At 44.4% G+C, this 23,391-nt stretch overlaps 1 protein-coding gene across 1 annotated transcript in view; it reads right to left on the bottom strand.

Annotated features, from left to right (window-relative positions):
- The window catches only part of MPPE1 (metallophosphoesterase 1), a 570,187-nt gene that overhangs the window by 461,976 nt on the left and 84,820 nt on the right, over nucleotides 1-23,391 (bottom strand). The window contains exon 2 of the mRNA XM_085606071.1: nucleotides 8,487-8,866. Coding sequence (XP_085462197.1) covers nucleotides 8,487-8,767 — 281 coding nt within the window. The 5' untranslated portion in view covers nucleotides 8,768-8,866. The remainder of the gene's footprint in view (nucleotides 1-8,486; nucleotides 8,867-23,391) is intronic.

Raw genomic sequence — 23,391 nt, 5'->3', positions numbered from 1 at the left:
GTATTTCGAAACTAGTGATTTACCAGGGACTCCCCTCCCTCTCCTGTGGGACTCCTTCAAAGCGACGATACGAGGTACCCTCACAGCTTTAGCTGTCGCCAGGGCGCGGGAGGCCCAGCTATATGAAAACAAGCTTACGCGCGAAATCAAGACGCTCGAGAAGATGGATCAGGAACGCCCTTTGGCGGCACACAAACGACGCATAGCCGTCCTTAGAGGCCAGCTCCGTGTGCACAGAACAAACAAGGCCGAACATGCTCTGCTTGCGCTCCGGCAGCGTTTTTACGAAGGTGGAGACAGGGTAGGCACTGTCCTAGCGCGGCGCTTGCGAACGCGGGCGGCCAAGGCTCACATTGCAAAGCTGCAGATGGGTCATGGGCTATCGCGGAATCGGCGAAGCTTCAAACATTTCGTGACTATTACGCGTCTCTTTACGCTGGGGATCCGCCCGCACCGGATCTGATCTCAGCTGCCATGGACGCATGCGACTGGGAGCCACTGAGCGAGCATCACTCTGGGCTCCTGGAAGAGTCTATTACTCAGGAAGAAATAGCTGGCGCTCTGAAAGACCTCCCACTGGGTAAAACGCCTGGCCCTGACGGGCTCCCGGTATCGTTTTATCGCGCCTTTCTGCCGCAATTGCAGCCATATCTCCTGCGTCTCTTCAATTCGTTCGCGGAGTCAGTTGGGCCTTCCTCGGACATGGCTGAAATAGCCCTCATCCCGAAGCCTGGGAAGGATCTCGCCCTCTGCTCCTCTTATCGGCCCATTGCCTTGTTAAATACAGATCTTAAGCTGTACACCAAAATTCTTGCTAAACGGCTTAGCGTTCACTTGCCTAACCTCATCGATCCGGACCAGGTGGGGTTTATCCATCAACGCCAGGGCGCGGATAATGTGCGCCGAATAGCCCATATCGTGGGGAAGGCTAAGCATTGGGGAATACCAGTCTGCCTGCTATCGCTCGATGCCGAAAAAGCGTTCGATCGGGTGGACTGGGCATTCCTCCGTGCAGTTTTACAGAAAGTGGGCCTGGGCCCTAAGATGTTGGCGCGTATTATGGCTCCCTATATCTCTCCGGTGGCCAGGGTGCGAGTAAATGGCCAGCTCACGCCGCCTTTCTCCATCTGCAGGGGCACTCGGCAGCGTTGCCCCCTGTCGTCCCTGCTGTTCGCCCTTGTGGTGGAACCTCTTGCCATTATGATACGTCGGTCCCCCGATATTTGTGGTATCTCTCTTAGGGAGGGTGGAACATAAGATTGCCCTCTTCGCGGACGACCTCCTTCTCACTCTATCCGACCCCTTGCACTCGCTGCCTGCGGTGCACTCGTTGCTCCAGACATATGAATGCACCTCAGGGCTTAAAATTAACCACACAAAGTCCTGGGCTCTTAATATTACGATCCCAGATGAGGAAATTACGGCACTGCAAGCCTGCGTTCCTTATCAGTGGGCGAGCAGGTCGGTGAGATATCTTGGCCTCAACTTGACCCCGGACCTAGCTACCTGGGCGCAGGCCAATTGGCAGGAATATAAACTTTCAGTCCTTGCCGATCTACGGGCGTAGAAAGCCCTGCTACTTTCTTGGCTCGGCCGTCTCAACACGGTTTAAATGTCTATATTACCGAAGATCCTCTACCTCTTTCAAACCCTGCCGACGCCTATTCCGGAGCACCAAATCCAGGGGCTGCAACGCGAACTGGTCGCATTCATATGGGGTGGAAAGAAACCACGCTTCTCTAGTAAAATCTTGAAGCTCCCCCGGGATAGGGGCGGACTCGCCTGCCCCAACCTACTTGACTACTATTGGGCGTCACATCTCCGCTTTATTCTGGAATGGGGAGCATGGGAGAGTGAAAAGGTGTATGGATAGGGCAGTCACTTGTTGCCCGCTTTGCGACCATGCCTGGTTGCCTCGGGAGGTACGCCATCGTAGCGCCTACATGGCTGTCCCTACTAAAACGGTCCTCGAGATTTGGGACAAGGTGGCAGTCCGCAAGGGCCTTACCACCTTCTCATCCCCTCACACTCCAATTGCTCGCAACCCACAGTTCCCCCCGGCGTGTCGCCCACCTTACTTTGCGAACTGGACGGAAACCGGTTGTAGGACGATACAGGACCTATTTCTAGGAGGGGATCTTAAAACCTTTGCTCAATGCACACAAGAATTTGGTTTAACAGAGAAGGACAAATTCCAGTATATACAGCTTCGACACTGGATACAGGGCTTCTCCCTGACACAGGCAGCCACGCGGCCCTTCACTCCGTTCGAGCGGTTGGCACGTACTTTCGGCACTTATAGGGGGCTGATCTCTCGCATACATAAAGTGCTCCAGCACGCACAGCGTCTAGATCCTCACCCATACCAACTGCGGTGGCAAACCCTCTCCGGCTCAGGTGTTACCCCTTCTCAGTGGGCGCGACTCTGGGGAGACATCCCCAAAACCTTTCGTAGCGTCCCCCAACAGGAGTCTGCCTACAAAGTAATGACCCAATGGTACTATACTCCTGGCCGACTTCAAAAAATGTTTCCTAAGGTGTCCCCCCTATGTTGGTGCTGTGCTCAAGCGCTGGGAGATTTCATACACATTTGGTGGACGTGCCCTCTCCTGACTACCTATTGGAAAGAGGTGCTCAGTCATTTTAAGAGGGTGCTAGAATATCCACTGCCAGAGGACCCACTCATAGTTATTTTGGGCCTTAGACCAGCGACTATGAGAGCCATGACGGGCCGCGATCGACACCTTAGCCTCCACATGCTGGGTGCTGCCAAACAAACTGTTGCCCTTTATTGTATGAAAGCAGAGACACCTTCCATAAATGTGTGGTTCACCCGCTTGTGGCATGTTGTGGCGATGGAGTTACTCACGACACGTCTTCACTTCCGAGATACTAAGTTCCGGAAGCTCTGGAAGCCTTTGGTGGACCATCTGGGGCGACTGGAACATGTTAGATTACAACCACCACGACTCCGGGCCTTGAAGTTGTTCGACGATGTAGTATACCCTACTGATCCAGGGGGCTTTTGGAGGCCTACAGACTGTTTGCAGCGCACGTCACTCGCAGCCACCCTCCCTGACGTGGGAACTCTGACCCCGGAAGATTGAATCATAGCCATTACCCCTTGCTGCACCGTGCAGGCTGCCACGAGAAGATACGGATTTCCTTAGAGAGGCATTTTTTTTGGTAACAAAGGGGAGCTAGATAGCGGTAGTGGGATCCGCAATCCTTTCCCCCCGCCAGGTCTGTTTACCTTATCCCGGTACCCCCCCTCTTCTCTAGCCCTGACCCCCTCCTTATTGGTTGGTTTCCTTGTTGTCAACCCTCGACTCAGGATATGAAGTGGATGGATACAACAACGTTGCAGCGACGCAGAGCGGAAGTGCCCATCTGCCCGCCTCAATATTAATATGAATTGCCTACTGGTTGTTGTGCCATACAACGCACTGTGCGTCACTTATAAATGCTAATGTGCCTACATGGAGCAAAACCCTCAGTAATATAAAGCCTTAAAAGACGTACTCTCTGAAGAGCATGACAGAGAAACAGTAGGTGGGTCATTTAAACACCGTCTGCTTGGGCAGGCGCCGATAGCTGGGATGCAAGGCCTGATATGACTTTACTATATTTTACTTAGGTCTGTATGAACTCAGGTACAGCTAAGCCACAGTGAGAAATGCATAGAAATAAGGAGATCGTTCTGGAGTCATCTAAAGATAAACAGACTTTTGTTCCCTGAGGGTACGACTGGTGATTTTAAATATGCTATAGTTAACTTGGCAATGTTACAACTGGTTTTAAAATTGTCTGCAAGGCATATGGATTATACAGGGCATATTGTCTATAGGGCGGGAAAATCTGTCAATCGGCAATTATATTTGGGCCTGTTATTTGGGTTATGGAAGGTCTTCATTGTTTTACAGTATTTGCCTTTGGAAGTCTGAGATTTTCGCTGCCGGCCTCTATGGTTGTAGGCAAACAGCTGTGTAGTGCCATTGGTTTGTCCTTTAAAATCAATAAAAGGTTGGTTATAAAAAAGAAACAAGCATTTGCAATGCAATAGGTCTCTCAGTTACGAGAGTTTCAGCTACTGGCATTGTAAATAACAATGCCTTTTATTTATCTTTTTAAAACAAAAACAAAAATAAAAGGAATTATTATTTGCAATGTCAATAGCTCAAACTTGCGTAAATGCGAGACCTATTGCATTGCAAATGCTTGTTGAATATTTGCAGTGTAGGGCTTCGCCTGATGCTGAGGGGAATACTGCATGGCTATGTGTATTTGTGGTTCACATGCCTCCAAGTATCTGGGATATTCAGTGTTTAAATGACAATACAGAAATGCCGTTACTCACTATTAAGGGTACCTGTTTGCTCCTGAGAAGTGCTGGTGTACTGTCCCATTAATTGTATAGCAGCAGTGCTGAGAAGTGCAGTTACTCTCCCATTAAATGTATAGCAGCAGTGCTCAGAAGTGCAGGTACTCTCCCATTAAATGTATGGCAGTAGTGCTGAGAAGTGTAGGTATTCTCCCATTAAATATATAGCAGCAGTGCTGAGAAGTAAAGGTAATTTCCCTTTCAAATTAAAAAGTACAGGTACTCAGTAATGGGCAGTACCTGCCTATGTAAGGCACTGGGGATATTGCAGTGTGGGCGCACTGCCCATGCCTCTGTATTCCTTTGTCCCAGCGGTGCGTGCATACATGGGCACAAGGGTATCTTTGTGCACGTGCGCTTGCACGGCTGTGCGCACACGCAAGCCGCTGTATCATGAATAATGGAGGCCGAATGCTCCGTGAACAAATCTTTTAAAGCGGGAAGGATTAAGATCCCAGAAGCTGGAGCCGGCGCGGGGTCGGCGCAGGTTCACACAGTGGGTTGGAGTAAATCCTTCCACTCTCCGCGCGCAACTGACAGATGTTTTCCATTTCTCTCCCGCATTTTTGTATTTGTTTGTCAAGCGCCTTAGAATAAATACTCTGTATTACCAGATTACCTTCAGGAAACCGCAACAGCTAATACAACTCGTCCCCTTATCACAGAGATTGCAATGTCCCAGAGTGCACAAGGGGAATATTTGAGCAGAAAAAACTCAAAGTTCATCTTTCAACAGTGAAAGTAACACTTTTGAGGTATGAGGCCTTTGCAAAAGGACATAAGCTTTTTGCCCGAAATACATTTCCTTCCTTACTATTAATATTTGTGCAACTGCTAGATCCCCAACCAAAAACTACCTTCCCGTTAGTGAACTACATTCAAGCCCTGAAAGAGGAAGTGACATCAGAAGAACACAGGAAGTCTATGCTACAAAGCCATTACAGCAGCAAAACATGCAAAGTCAAATGATAGAGCCTCTTAATTTTCAAAAGTAGGGCTGACACTAGGTTTGTTGTATTAATCTTGAACTTGTACCCAGAGAGTTACTGCCGCACACAAGTAATGAAAAATCCCTGATTCCCATTGGAGCTTAGCCTTGTATGAGATGGGGGTGCGGCGACAGACGGTGCTGACAGCGATGTAAACCTGAAGGTTTAAGGACATTTGGATTTACATTTTTAATTCTCAATTACTATTTATTGTAACTACAACATCAATTTGATTGGCAGCTCACTCCAATAGAACTTTCTGAGTCATCATTTCTTGCATTTAATATGATATCATATTTATGCACTTCATAGCCACTTAATGCATGTGTAAAGGCAGTCGGAAACAAGCCAGGCGCAAGCAAGCTCCAGCTCGCTATGCCCTGAGGCGGTCAGCTCCACGAGGCAGGCCCCACACGCTATCCTGGGAGGTATGAAAGTGGCGCCGAACAAAACACGGTTTCTTTCATTTACTTCCTTCCCTGTGCAATGGATCCAAAAAAATAAGAAGACCGCGAGTGGTGCCCGCGCGCCACAGCGAGACATGTGGTTTCAATTATCGTGCCCGTGTCTGGGCACGATAATTGAAACCACATGACAGCCGGTGTGCGCAATAGACACCAATAGGCCATGGGGGGAGCAATGCGCCCGCCTTTGGCCTATTGCGTGCTCTCTTTGTAAAAAAAACACACACGCAAAGCCCAATAGCGTGCCCCAAAAGGAAAAGCACACGCTCATGCATGTGCGATTCCTAGACCCGTTTTCAAACCCCCCTACAAAAGGTCTCGTGCTGCGCACTGCAATGCTAGGCACGAGACCTAAGAAGATGGTATCTACTGTTGCCTTCTCCTATTAGGCCTACTATTTAACTCACATAATAATTGGAAATCATTGCTGCTGGTAAGGAGTATAGCCTTTGAAAGAAATAATAAAGCTGTTTTTAGATTTGCCACAAAGCTAGGCTCATAACCACTGAATGTGATAACCTCCATATACAACTCCAAATGTGTTACGGATGCATCCTATGGGGTGGGTTTATAGCAGTTGGAGGATGTAGAAATTCTCCAGCACATAGAGAACAAATGTTTGAAACAGATGCTGGCAGTTCACTCAAGCTGCGCTCACTTCATTTGCCACTAGGAACTAGACATTCCGTATGTTCTGGACAGGATTTATCTAGCACCGTTACTTTTGTGGTGAGCAGTATGGAGTAAGCCAGAAGCTTCTTTGAAAAGTATGATTATTTAGGAATCCTTGCAGAAAGAACAGATGATGGACGGAATGCTGAACAAATCAAACATGCACTCCCAGTCACAGATCTGGGTTAAATCCAAGGTTTTTTTGTACGCCACGCCATTTCAGTTTAGACCCGCCCATGTGCAAATCATCCTTCACGCTGCTCCCCATGGGAACAGTCCAACCTGCCAGGCCAGATCCTCCCTTGACCAGAAACAGGCATCCTGGGACCGGTGTCGGGGTATCACCCCTCATCAGCTAGGCTAGCTTGAATCTGGTAGTATAGCGAGCATGGAACCCACATCTGGGTATACCCTGGGTATAAGGTGTTGCGAGGGCTTTGACGGACTGATCACAGATGAAGTGCTGTTTATCTCGTCCATTAATTCTCAGACAATTCAGGATAAAGGGTCCATAGGTACAAATATATATATATATTTAAAGCAATTTGATTGGTCAAGGAAGCATTTTTACCTATTGTTCAGTAAAGGTCTGCTAACCTCAACCAGAATCTACGGACCTGTACACTCTAATAGGCAACAGAAAAATTGGAGTTTGGTTGCCACTATGCAATGTAGGGTTCGATCCCATGTCAGGAAATTAAGTGAAAATAGCTGAACGCGCTCATGACAGTTGTCTGACCCACCAGGACAGTGTTTCAGTGTGGAGAGCAAATGTATCCTCAAGTCCCTCAAAAACAAATAAAAGGTGATGTTTCTTTAAAGAGAAGGTGGTCTCAGACCAGGTTTGCACATCCCAACCCCCATTGGAGGTCAACAGAACCTCTGGTGGATCCTGAGGTCCAAGCAACCCGTAGATAGTTAAAGAACTTGAAAAAATATATAATAAGCACAACACAACTGCACAGGAAAGGGCCTGCAGCCACATAGGAAACTGAAAGCAGGGCCTGGACAAACGATGTGTGCAGCAGGGTGGGCCATCTGGTGAGCTGGGAGCAGATTGGCACCCTACTCCTATTGAGCACAACCAAAGGTCATGAGCAGTGATGTTTGGAAGAATGGGTTGGCCACAGAACCTGCAGCTACCCGCACTGCACACAGTCTAAGGCTAAAGGCCATGTACAGTATTCACAGTATGCGAGCCCATTACTGAGCAATACCAGCAGGCAAGGAGGTCACGCCACACCCGGCTACAATAATGTACGTAGTGTGCCAAGCCGCAACATCCGTTGTGTATAGCCAACCAATAGGACAACCATAGTAGTTGTCCTGCAAAAAAGTAAGCTTTGAAGTGCGAGCGCCTATCCCTCCTCCTCCCTCCTCAGGTGGCAACTGCTGTTTAGACAGATGGTGTTTAACACATAAAATGCAAGGCCTGATACTATCTGGGCCTTTTTCTCTATAATCCAGCAGGTCTGACATACCGAAATTTATCAGGGATACAATTTTTAATCGTGCACAATACATAATGGGAGCAATAATAACTGCAAAACTCATTTTACGATGTGTGCAGTAACACTATCAAAAATTATCAGGTCACTTAATCTCACAAAACACACACCTGGCTAGATTTGGCCAGGATAAACCTGGGACGGTTATTTAAAAACATAAAGGAAGGCTAAGATAACATGTAGTTTGTACAAGCAATAAAACCGCACCCAACTTTCAGGGTATGGCAGGATCAGCACCAGTGCAGACCTCAAGGAATGCTTCAGAGCCAGCCATACTGGTTAGACAAGCGGCCCAAGATCCAGACAAACTCACGCACGACTTGTGACGCACTTTCTTTCCACCGTGACTGTACATCAGGACAATTAAAAGAGAAAAGTTTTACCAGAAAACATTTGATAATCCTATCGGCAACAGGTAAGTCAAATAACCAAACTGTGCGCTGATCAGAGGATGTTGAAAATATAAGTTTACCTTCTCAGTTTATCCCACCAGTGCCCGGTGATTTCCCCAAGCAAGTGAGTGTCCGCTAAAAACATGGCTTTCAAAACCGGCTCGGGTGCTACCTCGTGGTCTCTCTTGGCTGCAGTCGTCACTTCCGGCCAGGTACAGCGGTGCATTACGAGGTAGTAAATAAAAAATTCACAGAAGACCAACAACAAGAGCATGTACAACAAAAGTGGAAGAAAAAAGAGCCCGCATTTCTTCAGAAGGACAGCCTTATTCTCTGCAAGGCCCGACCTAGGGGAAGCCATGGGTCAAGTCGTAATGGTTCTCAAGGTCACCTCAGGAGTAGAATGCACGATGTACTCCACACCACGATAGGGTCTCCGCCACACTTCATTGAAGAATTTCTGCATGAAAAATTGGTGTTTTAATAATGGAAAAATAATGTTTTTTATGCTGTATTCATGTTTCGGCATAACTGCAAAAACACACATTATTTAACATCAACTATACATTTTAGATGCATAACCAGGGCTCCAGGATTTATGTAATTCTGCGGCCTTTTCGTCTTAATCAAGGGCTTGCCACCTAATTCAGCATCTAATGCATAATTTGCCATAGTGGCAGATTCATAGTGGCAGATTCTTTGTAAAGACCAACAGATCACCTTACAGTTGTGTTTTTGTATTCAGGTGTTAAACAGGTGCCAATGAGGTGTAAATTAAGAACACTGCGCTGGTTACACCACATAATTTCCCTTTTCGAGATGCATGCATTTATCAACCTGCCACATAATTTAGTCCTCCACTGCTGCACAATTCCAGTGGGCCTAGGTACAACATATGTACACATATCATACTAACACGACTACACTCTAGCTATACACATATCTTATATCAAATTAATACCATCTTTATTTCCAACTCCCATCTAAAAGTCTCGTTAATCCAGTCTTCTATATTTGCAAAATTTAAAAAGCACATTAATCAGGGAGACTGGCCTGCCATTTCACAACAATGGGAACCGATCTCTTCTTTATGAAGAGTGCTAATTAGAGACTCCAGCCCCCTGGGAAAATTAACTGACCAACATTTTGACAAAAGATTTTACAGAGAAGGCTATCACCATCATACTATTTCCCGTCCTTACTTCTGAAAGCACTGTAAAAGTAAGTGAATACCTCAAAGCACTGTATGATGCTCTTCGATAACCAATTGCATTTTATACAAGAGAACACCACTTTTATTTCCAAATTAAAAATAGCTAAAAAAAAAAAAAATCATAAATGCCCAAAGTTCAAGAAGCTAGAAACATAGTTTATGCACATGCTTATATGTAATCACCACTTAAAATCTCAGCTTCAAAATCTGTATTTATTTATGGAGTTTTGTAGATCAGTGGATTATTGCTTTCCATACACCCAACAATGATAAGAAACGCCTCCCATATTTTAGTCTTGATTAACATACATTCAAAGCACAATATTCTAAAAAGAAGCAAAGGGGTGTACAAAAAAAGCATAACAACCTATCAACACTGTAAGAAATAGGTGCAAACTCGAAAAATATACATCCCATCATAATAATTTTTATTTGGATTTATGGTTAAAAAAAAGATTGACATTTCCATCTGTATTTATCCATATTTATTTTTTGCTCATTTTATCTGTATTTATACATATTTATTTGGGGTTTTGTGGAAAAAGTAGGCTGGAATTAGTATATTTCCACATTTATTTAACTGATAAGTAGGAACTCATGCTTGAATGTCTGCCAGGTTTTAGTGCCGTGAACACCCATAGAAGATAAATCAGTGAACTTATATAAAAACTTGCAAATTTCAGTATCAACCTTATGCATATCTACTGCTGTTAAAGCCTCTTTACTAAAGTTCCTTTCATTTTTAAACCCCCTTTCTCTCAATCCACATATCTATTGGCCTGGTAGTCATGGCAGACAGTATTTAGAATTACTCAAAAAGCAACCCAATTTCCATTTTTATCCACACTTAAAAATAAATACAGACAAGAAAATGAATGTTTTCTGTCTGTATTTATCTGTAAAAATCAGTAAAAACGGATAACAGGGTACCTTAATCATAATACACGGTCAAAAAGCACATCTGTATGCATTTAGGAAACAACCATGGCTAATTAAAAGAGAAGGGTTTTACTCTCTTTATTAAATGGTAGGAAGTAACTAAGGGCTTGATTACGAGTCTGGCGGCCTTTAACTGCCAGACTTGCGGTGGCGGTCCTGCGGCTGTCGTATTACAAGGTGGCCTTTTAGAGCGCTGCGCCAGGGAACCACTGTTCCCTGGCGGTGGCGCAGCGGACACGGGTATTCAATATGCAAGGTGGGACTGCTGCAGTCCGCGAGCATATTAGGAGTTTTCCCCCCCGCCAGCCTTTTCATAGTGGTGAGCCCGTCATGAAAAAGGCTGCCAGTGGAGAAACAAGGGGAGCCCTACAGGGCCCGTATACACCCGCCGCCATGGGGATGCATTCAGGGGGGCACAACATGTGCCCCCCCGTTTGCATGGACCCTAAGTTCCAGAACGGCATGGACTTCACAGTCCATGCTGTGCCGGAACTTCTTTTGCATTCCCCTTGCGGTGCCCCTTTTCAGGGGACTGCTGTGGAAACGGCAAAAGAAAAGCCTGCCAAACACGAGTTGTACTCGTAATCTGGCAGGTGGGCCATGCATGCATGGCTTTGGTAGTGCTGTGCTGGCGCAGAGCCGGTGTAACACCACCAAAGTCGCAATCAGGCCTTAAATTCCTTGGTGGAATTTGGTAATGAGTTCCATATGTTTGAGTTCAGAAATATGAAGGAGTGACAGGCCACCTCTTGGCCCAGCTAAGCGTAGTTTGTTTTCTGTCCGTAAAGCTTTACTCAGAGTTTGGAACCAGCTATATGCAAAACAATCTTGACCTTGCTCCCTATGGGAACAGTCCAGCACGAACTGCCAGGTCAGGTTCTCCCTAGTCCAAAAACTAGCATTGTGGGACCGGTTTCGGGGTATCAACAGTCACCAGCCAGGCTAACCTGAATCCGGTGGCATATCGAGCACAGGACCCATGTCTGGCCATACCCTTCCCACCTCTCGCTGTTCAGCCTGTGACTTTCTGGAGTGAGAGCGACTTCCCCTATTCCGTCAACGTAGAATGGTCTGAGTGCATTCCCTGAGGTCACTGATTTGATGTTCAAGAGGTTAAGATCATCGCAGAGGATGCTGCTCCATGGCCCACTCCCAAGCTTGCTCCTGAGTATCATAAGAGAGTATTAGTTTGAAAAATGACCTTAATGTGGGCCGGGGAGAGAAGCATATAGTGAAGATTGAGAGACGCTGCTGTATCGCTCTGGTATAATCAGGGAAAATTAGGATTCTAGAGTTGGAATACCGGAGCTCTGGTTGGGAGCGTGCCTCACGCAGAATAGTATCCTGGTCTCTAAAGTTAAGCATTCACAGTACCACAGGCTGAGGTGGGGCCCTAGTCAGAGGCCTGGGAGCCAGCGAAAGCAGTGCCCTCTCGTTGACTAACAGATCTGAAAGCTTGCCTTTTGGGACCCAAGAATGGAACCACTCTTCTAGCATCTCTGCCAGGCCAGAGGGCACCAAGGATTCAGGAAGACCCTCGAGTCGGAGGTTTTTACACCTCGAGCATTTTTTAGTGTCTTCCGTACTTTCGGTGAGGGCCGCCACTGAGGTGGATAATTTTGATACTTGATGTTTGAGAGTAGCAACCTCGTCTTCGGCGTGAAGATCCGCGTCTCAGCTTCGGTCACTCTATCTGCCACTTTGCGTTAATCTTGGCGCAGCAGGGAGAGGTCCACTCGAGGCCAACAGCTTTGGATTTCACAGCCTGTCTCGAGTCCTGATGGCCTTAAGGATCATTCCTAAGTCTGCTACAGCAGGCTGCCCAGAAGCGGCCGCAGGGACCTCCACATTCTCCTTAGCGTCGGGTGGGGGACCATATACTCGTCCATTTTGGTCTGGGAAGGTATCGGCGGAGGAGGAGGAGGCTTCCCGCGACCCATCAGAGTGCAGTGGCCCATTTCACACAAAACAGTGAACTAGGTGGAGCAGGCGCGCTTACCTCACAGGCAGCACGAGCAGCCACCCCACAGTAGGTGCCAAACGCCTCAAAGTATGGCCCCACCTCGGATACAGCAGCCGCAGGACTCACCGCAGGGCCCAATACACAGTCACCAATCCGGAGGCACCACAGGACTGGACACCGATGGCAACGGGGCTCAATACACACTCACCAATCGGTAGGCGCCACAGGACTGGACACCGATAGCAACATGTGAGGCAGGAGACAAGTCGGACCGGGGCAGGATCGAGGGCAACAGCCAATGAGACCCAGTGAACCTGGATGTCACATCACATTAGTGTAGTTCATGGACAACCAGGCCCCCAACAGCAGAGCTGTCCCAGTAGATGTTGATGCCCCGGAACAACGGCAATCACCACTCAGAGGGAAGGCCTCAGTCCACACAACATGGGCATCTGGCCCCCAGTTATAAAGTTTACAGGAGCAGGTAGGAGGGGGGATGAGAGTGACAGGAAAGGTGGTCAACAAGCAGGTCCGCCCAACCATGCAAACACAGGGTGGCAACAGCAGGTCCAGCCCCCAGAACCAAGGAGCAAATCCATTACCTCACAGTTCAGTCACACCGCCGCCACCAGCGCGCCCCTTGGCATCCACTGAGGGTCTTAATTCCACGAGTCCATGGCTCCCCCAGGCCGAACAACACAGAGGCCCAAACGCCACTCGGAGCAGTGACACCAACGAGGGAGGTCCCAGCGAAGTCTCCAGCCAAGATCCCACAGCACTCACCAGCAGTAAAGGAGGGGCAGGGCATGCCCATCCGCCATAGTCCGCACCAGGCCTAGTCAGTCACTCCAGGCCGGCCAGCAGGTAAGGAACAGTACCTCTGCAGCAGGCGGCGCACCCACCTGCGTACCATGCCCCAGACGGAAGCCGCAGAACCCCCAGTGGCCAAAAGGCCTCACCCAGAGCGCAGGGGTGCGGTCACCGTAATCACCATGGCCTAGCCCTCGGACAATTCCAGGCCGTCGCACGGCCAGCGAGGCTCCACAAAAAAAGGGGGGCGGCAGGCCTATATCCGTGCAGCCGCCATCCCTCCAGCGGGCAGGCCCCAGTCAGGGTGGTCAACCCGGGAACCAAGAGTCCCCAGCGGCTCCAAACGGGTCGGATGGCCAGCAGGAAAATCAGGCCAACAATCAGGGGTCCCCATAGGCAGTTTAAAGTAGCTGTCAGGACGGATGAAAAAGGATTGGGCTCAGGCGACAGGAGCGGCACGAAAGCTGAACCCCCATCTTGGCCACCCTGGCCACACCCCTCCTTTATTACTTTTAAGGTACAACATAAATATTCTAAGGTAAGCCTGTCTGCTCTGTGACATAGCTATCAGGGGGTTGAGCTCAGGCTAATTTAGTGACTTTGAAGGTTCACCCTGACAAGGATTGCGGTTATTACCTGACGTGGGTACCTCCCCAATCAACTAATTCCCCCATTTTATTACACAAATAAAGAAATTCAGTGTACAGAACAAGACGCAGCAGGTGAGCCCAAGCACTCTTATGATATTACGACCGCTGTAGTATGAGGGCAGTTCATAGAGGAGGATGTCCAGCTAAACAAAATGAAGGCAATAATATGCCAGAAGCTAGAAACAGATCCGGATGCATTGCAGAGCATCATAAACAGATGGCAGCTAAGAAAGATATTGACAGTTCAGGCCCAAATCCACACCTTGGATGTGGACAGGGGAGAATGTGCACTATTGACGTTCTGACCTAAAGACTAGGTGGGTGGAGGCAGGACTGACAGATTTTAGCATGCAAGCTCCAAGTGATGTTTGCCCAGTCGCAGGTCGAATGTCATTTGGCCTACTTATGGTCGACTCGACAATTGTTACTGGCAAATCAGTCCAAATCAATGGACACTTGCCCCCTACACCAGAGACTGCCACCATCAGAGACTAGGACGACAGGCATCATTGCACATTGTGCAGAAGTGTCCCTGGAGTGCCAGCTGACGAAGTAGGGCAGTAGTGGTGAAGGCAGAGCAGGAAGTAGGTCTCACTACATTATAGAAAAATAATGCTATTTAGAACATTTACCACGCCATAGCCCAGTCTTCAGATGTCAAAAACACGGATTGCCATATTTTCCTGAACACCCATCCATAGGGAGAATGTGGGAAAGGATTCTGATAAAAGAGTTGGGCCACTAAACAAGAAACAAAATGCAGGCTCCATTGGAGACGTAAGGGGGTGGAAAGGGAGGGCCAATTACCCTGTAGATCCAATAATGGTCAGAGGTGACTAATTACTTGGGCGCTTCCCTGTATAAACACTTGATCAGTCCACAAGAAGGCACTGGACAGACAGGAAGGAGGAAGAATCCCCTTTCAGACGGGCGGCGCTCAGGAGGGGAACATATGCACACAATTGAAATAGGGAGAGGAGAATAACACTGAATTCCCCTTTCTTTTCAGTAATTCTTAACAGCTGAATCTGATGAGCTATGAAAGGAAAAAAGCTTGAGTTGGGAAACTATATCCTTCACTTAGATGGAACCGGTGAAAATTATGGAGGTTTCACAGGAGAAATGTGAAAAGAAAGAAGAAGACTGACAGATCATATAGAGACTGTTGATAATGGGAGGAAGCGGCTCTCAGGATGTACTGTAATCCCACGTAACTGACCCTTTTGGTTTTTATACCTATATGCTTATCCTTTACAGCAACCTTAACCCAAACCACTTGGTGTCTGGTTGTAATCTGTGATGGCATATCACAGCCTGAAAAAAAGTCTAAGATAAAAGTCTAGGTCAAAGGTCTAAAAACTGAGTGTGGAAATCCTAGGAAGGGTTTAGGGCTTGAATTGGAGGTGGCATGGGTGTGGCAAATCTTGGTCAAAAGGAGCACTAAGATTGCCCCTGGGGATCACAGAAAAAGATGATATTGAGAAACTCTGCTGCGATTTTAGAGAAACTCTAGAGAGGAGGTGCACCACCCTGTAAAGAGCAGCATTAACTCTCGTCAGTAATGCTTCATTAGGAGCTGGTGTCAAAGGATGCTCCAAATAAACTCCAATGCCTCATCTCTGATCAAGGATCCCACTGTGTACACTTTTAGGGCGACAGGTCTGCCAATATTTAAAGAGATAACTGAGCACAACAGCAATGTTTGCATTGCCAGGAACTCTTGAACTCTCAAACTCAACACAAGCCAAACTTTCACGTGGCTCCTTTCTGCCAACCATATTCTAATCTCATCCACAAAAAATGGTAAATAAACACTTATCTAGTGGCTGATTTGCACAATGTGAAACTAAAAGCCTTGATCAATCCTGGCTTCCCCACTTGACCAAACTGTGTGATCCTAAACAAATATTTTACTTCACCAAGCCTCCAGTTTCTTCTTTACCACAAATGAGAGCACCTTCAAATACTCGCAATCGGGATGTGTGCTGTACAAAAACTTATCATGTTTGGTATAATAGAATGTAATGTTGTCCCATGCATCATAAGAATCTAGGTTACAAACGGGGTGCACATGGCAACTGACGTGCCTCTTAGTTCACTAATGTCATTGTTGTCATGAAGTAAGGGGGCCACGAATGTTTCTAAGTTCACATTTAAAATCTATCACTTTTAATATATGACTCTCAACGCAGTGAGGTGAAAAGTTTAATTTAAAAGATACACTTTTAATTGAAAATAAATAATCACATTAAAAAAAACACTTGTTTGAATTTTGAAGATACTTTAGTATTTTTACAAGATATATGTAGCTTTATTTACACGCCAAATATTTCCAAGGCTTGGCTCGTAAACAAGCTATTAAAGCCAAACTAGACGCTTGCCTCGACTCACCTTATCTCTTTGTTGGCTTGCCCATTCAAGTCTCAAGTGTGTCACAGGGCTAGTTGTCAGCTGAGTATAAGAACAGTGCTTAATTTGTTCAAGAATGAGTGCTGGTGCCCAAAGCTCTTCTCAGAAGCTGGTGGCAGGTGTAATTAATCATCGGGGTGCTGGGTAACATGGCTGGTAGTCTTTAATCCGCCTCAGGCCTCTTTAATCGACTACTGGACACTCCCTGCACCTTTATCTCACTCCTGCAGGTTCCTCCTTTCTCACTCCTCCTTTCTCCCCTAGTGACGTTTTTTCCAGCTTTCTCTTTCGCCATCCTTCCGATTTGGGTCTTTTTCTTTTTCTCTTGGGAAACGTCTTACGTGGAAAAATAAGTCCTGTTTCCAAAAGTAAGTTTTGGTGGCCCCCACCGGCTCAAATTAAGCACCGATGATAATGTCATTTTGTCAAAATGTATTTGGTGCCCTCCAAAGTTCTTTATATACGTTTCAGCATCTTTGCTTATATCATCTTTTTCAATTTCACAAATTCAAATTTATTACAAGAAAAAAGTAAGATGAAACATTACTGCAAGGCAATTCTTTTAATAATCCCTCTACCCCACGATCTGGCTGACTTGCTACGTTTTAGCCCGAAAATATTTAGCGTGACGAATTTAAAAACACTACTACAAATCAGTGTTGCCTACATTTGTTAGCTGGTTTGCTCGCAACCCCCACATGCAGTATTTTCCAGTTTAAGGAGCAAATGTGCAATAAATATGTTGTTTTGAGGGACCTGGTGAATTAGGGGTGTGGTGTGTGGACCTGGCACTTAAAGTTTGGAAGCCCATCCATTTAGGAAATACTATAAATAATTATACACTAGGGAACTAACAGCTGAATGGAATGGCCACCCATATATAGTAGAAGCTTGCATGCCCAGTGTTTCCCCAAATCAGAGGGAGGCTTTTTAGGCCCCCATGCAAGTTCAAATTTTGAAAGCAGTAGGCAAGATGAAAATCCCCAAAGCACTACTTTCAAAATGTTATTTAGCCACCCTCTGGAAGATCTTTTGGGCAGATCCTTGCCCCAGAGAAGACTGTAATATTTACTTCCTTCGCTTCTCGAAGAGCCATTTTGTCTTCCAGTCTTAGTGTAAAGCTGCAATTGAAATTATCCTGAAGAGAGGAAAGGACATCGAAAACCATAGCCTCTTTCACTTAGAGTTTCCTTCTCAACGTGCATGTTAACTTTTACAGAATCTTTTGGCCTCTAGACTGAAAGACCTCTTCCCCAGATCATCCACCCGGATCCATCAGGATTTATTAAGGATGTGCTTATCACTCTGACAAGACATTTGGTTAAGTGAAACGGTATTTATTGGAGTGGATAATACAATGGCATGATAGTCCTGGGCAACAACTCCTTGACAAGGATTCTCTCAGGCAATGGGCCTAACAGGGCTGGAGAAGAGCAATTGGGATTTAGTTGTGGTGCAGCTCTATCATTGGGGTAAAAAACATGATTGCCCGTTATTCTGTCTTCTATGTGCAATTTAAATGGAGCCCTTGGCACCTCATAGCTCATAAGTAGTTCATAAGGGACAAATTCATTTTAATTAAAATCATATGCAGAGAATGTGTTGCTGATCTTATCAGATTGCAGAAAGCATTCTTACCACTAGAGACCGCATTAGACAAATATAGGGCCGTTTCCTACATTTAAATTTTTTTAGATAAATTGGAGAACCTGAATTTGTCTATGGTGAGGGAGGTGGTAATGGGTCTGTGTAGAGACGTCCTGTTGTCCTTTACTTTGGAAGCTATTACATAAATGGGGGTGAACAAGCCCACACAATTCAAGCTTATCCAGGTTAATTAGCCACCATTTCAAAGGCACACGCAATATAAGCAACAAAAATCGCGTACATAGACTTGTTATTATATTCTGTTTTATAAAGAACCTTTCTCCCGAAGGTCTCATAGCGTTGAGGCAGAGGCAAAACAAATTTAGTGGGAAAATAAAAGTGTTGTGAGGTTTTCCCTAAAAAGTGTTTGAGAGGTGGTAGCTATAAGATTCAATGGAAGATCATTCCATAGTTTGAGAGCAAGGATGGAGAAGGAGCATCCTCCAGAAGAAAATGTCCAAAAATAAGGAATCTTCCCGGCAGTGTCTCCTTATTATCTAGGACGCCACAGATCTTTCACGTGCCGAGAAGATGTGGTTTACATTGGGCAGCATGGTGGCAAAGTGTAACATAGCAAGAACATGGAGGGGTGGGGTACTGTTGCGTTATAAGGATTGGGAGTCCGATATGGACTGGTGCATGCTGGCTGAGAGGGTGGTTTATGAAAGTAGAGGTTGCCCACAAAAATGGACCAAAATATGGGGCCCATGGAATGAAGCAAGAGGTTTGTTGTGTGCTCCAGTGGTCGTTCCTCCCTCCCTAGTGGTGGGCGAGGAAGATCTTTAAAAGCTCTACATATGGAATACTGACGTGTTTTTCTTTGCAATATTGCCCAATGCCTTATTATATATTTGTACTATGCATTGAGCTTTTTGGAATGCTTGATTATTGTACTGTACTGATTATTTGTTTTTGTTGGTTTTGGTTTTTAATGTATATCTTTAATAAAAAAAGATTTTGCAAAAAAACTAAAATGAGGAATCTTACAAAGGGGGAGGTGGTAACACCATGGTACAAAGGACAGACAATCAGGCAAGACACAATTATTTAACTCATAACACATATTTGTAAATAAGGGGTCAGTCGCTGTGGGACCGTGAGAGCTTTCGCCTGGAGGAGCATAACAGTTACAACTTAGGGGCAGATTACGATGTCTTAAGGAAAGACTCCAAATCGGATTTGGGTTTGCCGAATCCCATTCGGGACCCTTGTTTCTGAGCGAATCGTACACACTTCCCAACAACCGATTACAATGCCGGTAAACGGTTATGGCTGTCCGAATCGGTTAAGAAGGGCATTCTGAAAGGTCGCATCTTTCGGAGCCGAATCATACAGCTCTATGGACTCAGTTTCCGAGCGAGCGATTACGATGACCAATTTGGACAGCAGTTCTGAATCGGTTTCTCCAGAACTAATCGGTTGACGAAACCTGTCTTTGGTGGCCCTTAGCAGGGCACTCCGAATCGGGCTCATGGGGTTTCCTAAGGGACCCCCCCTTTCCATCCATGCGCAGTGTGGCAGGCACCAATGGGTGCCCGCCACAGGGTGCACGATTTTCCCCAGCCACCCCTTTTGTCAATGGGAGCCTGTGTTCATTGGGAGCCTGTGTTCTCGTATCGGACACAGGCTCCCATTGAAGTCAATGGGAGTCTGACCAAATCGTATCCGGAAGCATCAGGATACATCAAAATTGCTCGGTCGGACTCACCCGATCAGAGTCGTCCGGAAAGCATTCTGGGATCGATTCGGTAGGAATGCTTTCTAGACGAGATCGTAATCGGCCCCAAATGTACAGCACTCTCCCATAGATATTGGCTTAGAACTTTTATGGTGCATTGTATGTCATACTCCGTTTGGTCATTTTCATAAGGTGGCATGTTTTTTATGTATTTTGATTACAGGTTTAACTGGATAGTTCTTTGGTTTGACCTGATAGGACTATGTATTATTTGAAGTCATATTTGCAGAATCATTACCACACACACAATTAAGGGGAAGGAGGGGAACTCCTACTGCGACCTCCTCTAAATATACTAATCCCACACAAAGAGAAGTAGGAGCATAACAGATGGCTATTTTCTAGTGGTATACAGGCAAAAATACTATGTTAGAAAAACTGCCTTCACCCACAAAGGTTTGTGGCATGCTTCATCATAGGGCTGCTAAACACACCTCTGCACAATCCAACGCATGATGTGGAGCAACAGGAAGGGGGAAACAATACAAACACACAGAAGAGTAGCGATCAAAGCAAAAGTTAAAGAGCAGACAAATGAAGTTAAAACTAACTCGGGGTTCTCCAAATACCCATTTTATTTGTGGATTCCCAGGTTAGAGTAAAAAAGGTTTCGCTAAACCAGTGGTTGGTCATGAACTGGTAAATTATGGACCATTAACCCCTCCACTCTGCAAATATTATCATGTTTCAGCCGGACTTAGTGTCTTCCCCGGCTTTCATCAGGACTACTAGATCACTGTATTAATACCCTTCTCTCCTACCTTGGTCAGTAGATCAAAGTTTGGGCCTGTGTATATACGCAGGTCATGTAATCACACTTAGATTAAAATCAAGTTTCACTGTAGTTCAGTAGTTCATGCTCAAATAGGCGGGGGAGTGAGGACAACTCACTGCAGTCACACATTCATCAAGGTGAATCAGTCACTGAGACTCCAGCACTTCCAATGCTGAGAAGGTATTTGCAGAATTGCACTGAGGCTGAACTTTGTAACTATCTGATTGACCTCCATCAATTCGGAACTCCAGTCTTCAACGTAGATATTCACTCTTATACAACTGGGGGCTTCTTATCCTTACCACTCCCTGAAAACTGTTGAGTTTTTCTCTGTAAATATGATTAAATGACCGATCGACATGCAATTGGTAATTTCCTTCAGTTATTTAAGGGCACATTTGAAATACAGGAAAGTATTTTCATGCCAGTTGTGTTGGGAACACTTTAACTATATTTGTACATTTAACTTTGTGGGGTTGTTGTTTACACTTAAGGTCAAATTGTGATGGAAGAGATAGGATTATGAAGTCAGAACTATGAAGCACATGCTATGTATTTAAAACTATTATTAAAGTATGTAAAGGGAACACTGACACAATATTGGGGCAAACAATTTTGTTGACAAAAATATTGTTTACCCCAATATCGTGCTCCTATACTTTTAACGGTAAGTACCAAAATATTTGAAAAAAAATATAGTTAATACTAATATTGTCCAAACATAGACAACAATATTATTTTTTTTTTAAATATGAATAGAGTTTAAAGTAGTAAATGTTAATTGTTTTAATCAAACAAAATGCAAACACACACCTGTGTTTAGACAGAGAAAAAAAAAGAAAGGAGTTGGTCAACGTGCCTAGAGAAGGTGGAGTATTCCTTTTAAAGGACAAATTCACTTTCCCACCATTTCAATATATACATTAAATAAAATGCTAATTTTATATATTCCAAGAATATGTAATACTATATTTATACATATATACTTATTTAAACACACAAACATATATGAGTTTGTATTTATAAAATGCAACATAATGAATAAAACAATATTTTACATTATGTTTTTATATTTTAAATGTAATACTATAAAATATATATAAAATTATTAGAAATATGTAATATTATATTTCTTAATATTTCAAATGTATTCATATACAATTATAGATGTATAAATATATTTGCAGTAACACATTTAAAAGAATAAAATGATCCCAAAACTAAAATCAAATCAAATAAGTACTCTACAATTTACATATTTAAAATTCCATTAAATAATTAATTTACAAATAATAATTAAGAGGGAATTATTACTTAACTTCTTTCCCTATACCCCTACAAACCTAGAATCACGCAACTAAAATAAGTAAAATAAATCAGCATTTTACATGATGAAAAATCTATTCAATAATTAATAAAACTGTTAACTGGTTATTACTTAACTTCCCACCCTACACTTTTACAGACTTAGCAGGCCACTGCTGAATTATAAATGAAATAGATACGTATTCCAAAAATTACATAATTAAAAAACAATCAATTGAAGAATTGACAATACTTGTTAATTCTTACTTAACTTCCCACCCTATAACTGCCCGCAAATAACATAACATAGAACAAAAATTAATCAATTTTACATAAAGTAAATAATAAATATCAAAAACATATTTAAATAATATGTATGAAATATTTCTTAATTATTTTGTACCTAATTAACTTCCCACCCTATCCCCCACAAACCCAACAACCAGCTACAACAATATAAATTACATTAAAAATTAATTAAAACAAATCTAAATAACTCATATTTACAAGCAATATTTTAAAATTAATACCATTTCTATAAACAATAGTAACACATAACATAGATCAACAAAAACACAATATAATTATAAAATGATATTTTCAACCACTATATCAACGAAAAAGATATCTAAAAAACGATATTTACAACATTACTTACCTAAAAAAAACAATATTCTTGTCAATTATATTTTTGCATCACGATGTTTATGTGTCACAATATTTATTTTGTTATTTCTGTCTTCCAATATTTTTAAAACAATATTTTGTCCAAACACCTATGTAAAGTTCCAATATCGTTTATATGAGGTAGGAATCATAGGATATTAATGTTTGCTAACTACTTAAAGGGACACCCTAGGTCCGTAAAACTTTAATCCATCTTCCACAAGAAAGAGCACAGTGACGAAGTTTCAGGTAGTTATCCTATTCCTCAGGATAAAAGTTGATAAACATATCTTAGCGATACTCACCTGATGTATGTTTAGTTTCAGGAATAAGAAGCAAGGCTCTAGACATCTACACGCCTGCTAGTTATGGCGAGTCAGGTTTTATCAGAGCGATCTATTTTTAGGGTCTACTGCCACGGTCTGGCCAGAGAGCTCGAGTGCTCTGTTCATTACGAAAGTGAATGAGCTATAAAGATGTCTTTAACTCTTGTTTTTAACTTGTCACATTTGCTGTGCGTTCAAAGCCAGAGGTGAAATTATAGTTTATGTCTTCTTATAAATTGCTGCTTATTTTATCCTGGATATTAGTGCTTACTTTTCTTTTCCTGAATGCAAAGTTAGAGGATTTTGTAAAGGGAACTGTCTGATAATGGTGCTGGGCACACAAAATTTGAATAGCTTGTAAATGAACAGTACAAATATTTAAAAATATATTTCAGGGGGGGGGGGGGGGTCGCTTAGCAAGCCAGCATGGAGGACGGCTTCTAAGTAGGCTCCGTCCAGCCCACCATTCATCCTTACGTTATCCTGCTCCCCTGGCCATGATACCCCCCGCCTGCCGTGCCTGAAGGTTGGGCGCCGCGGCATC

The sequence above is a fragment of the Triturus cristatus genome, chromosome 5_1, assembly GCF_964204655.1.
Source record: "Triturus cristatus chromosome 5_1, aTriCri1.1, whole genome shotgun sequence".
Taxonomy (NCBI): domain Eukaryota; kingdom Metazoa; phylum Chordata; class Amphibia; order Caudata; family Salamandridae; genus Triturus; species Triturus cristatus.
This window is presented reverse-complemented; position numbering and strand designations above follow the sequence as displayed.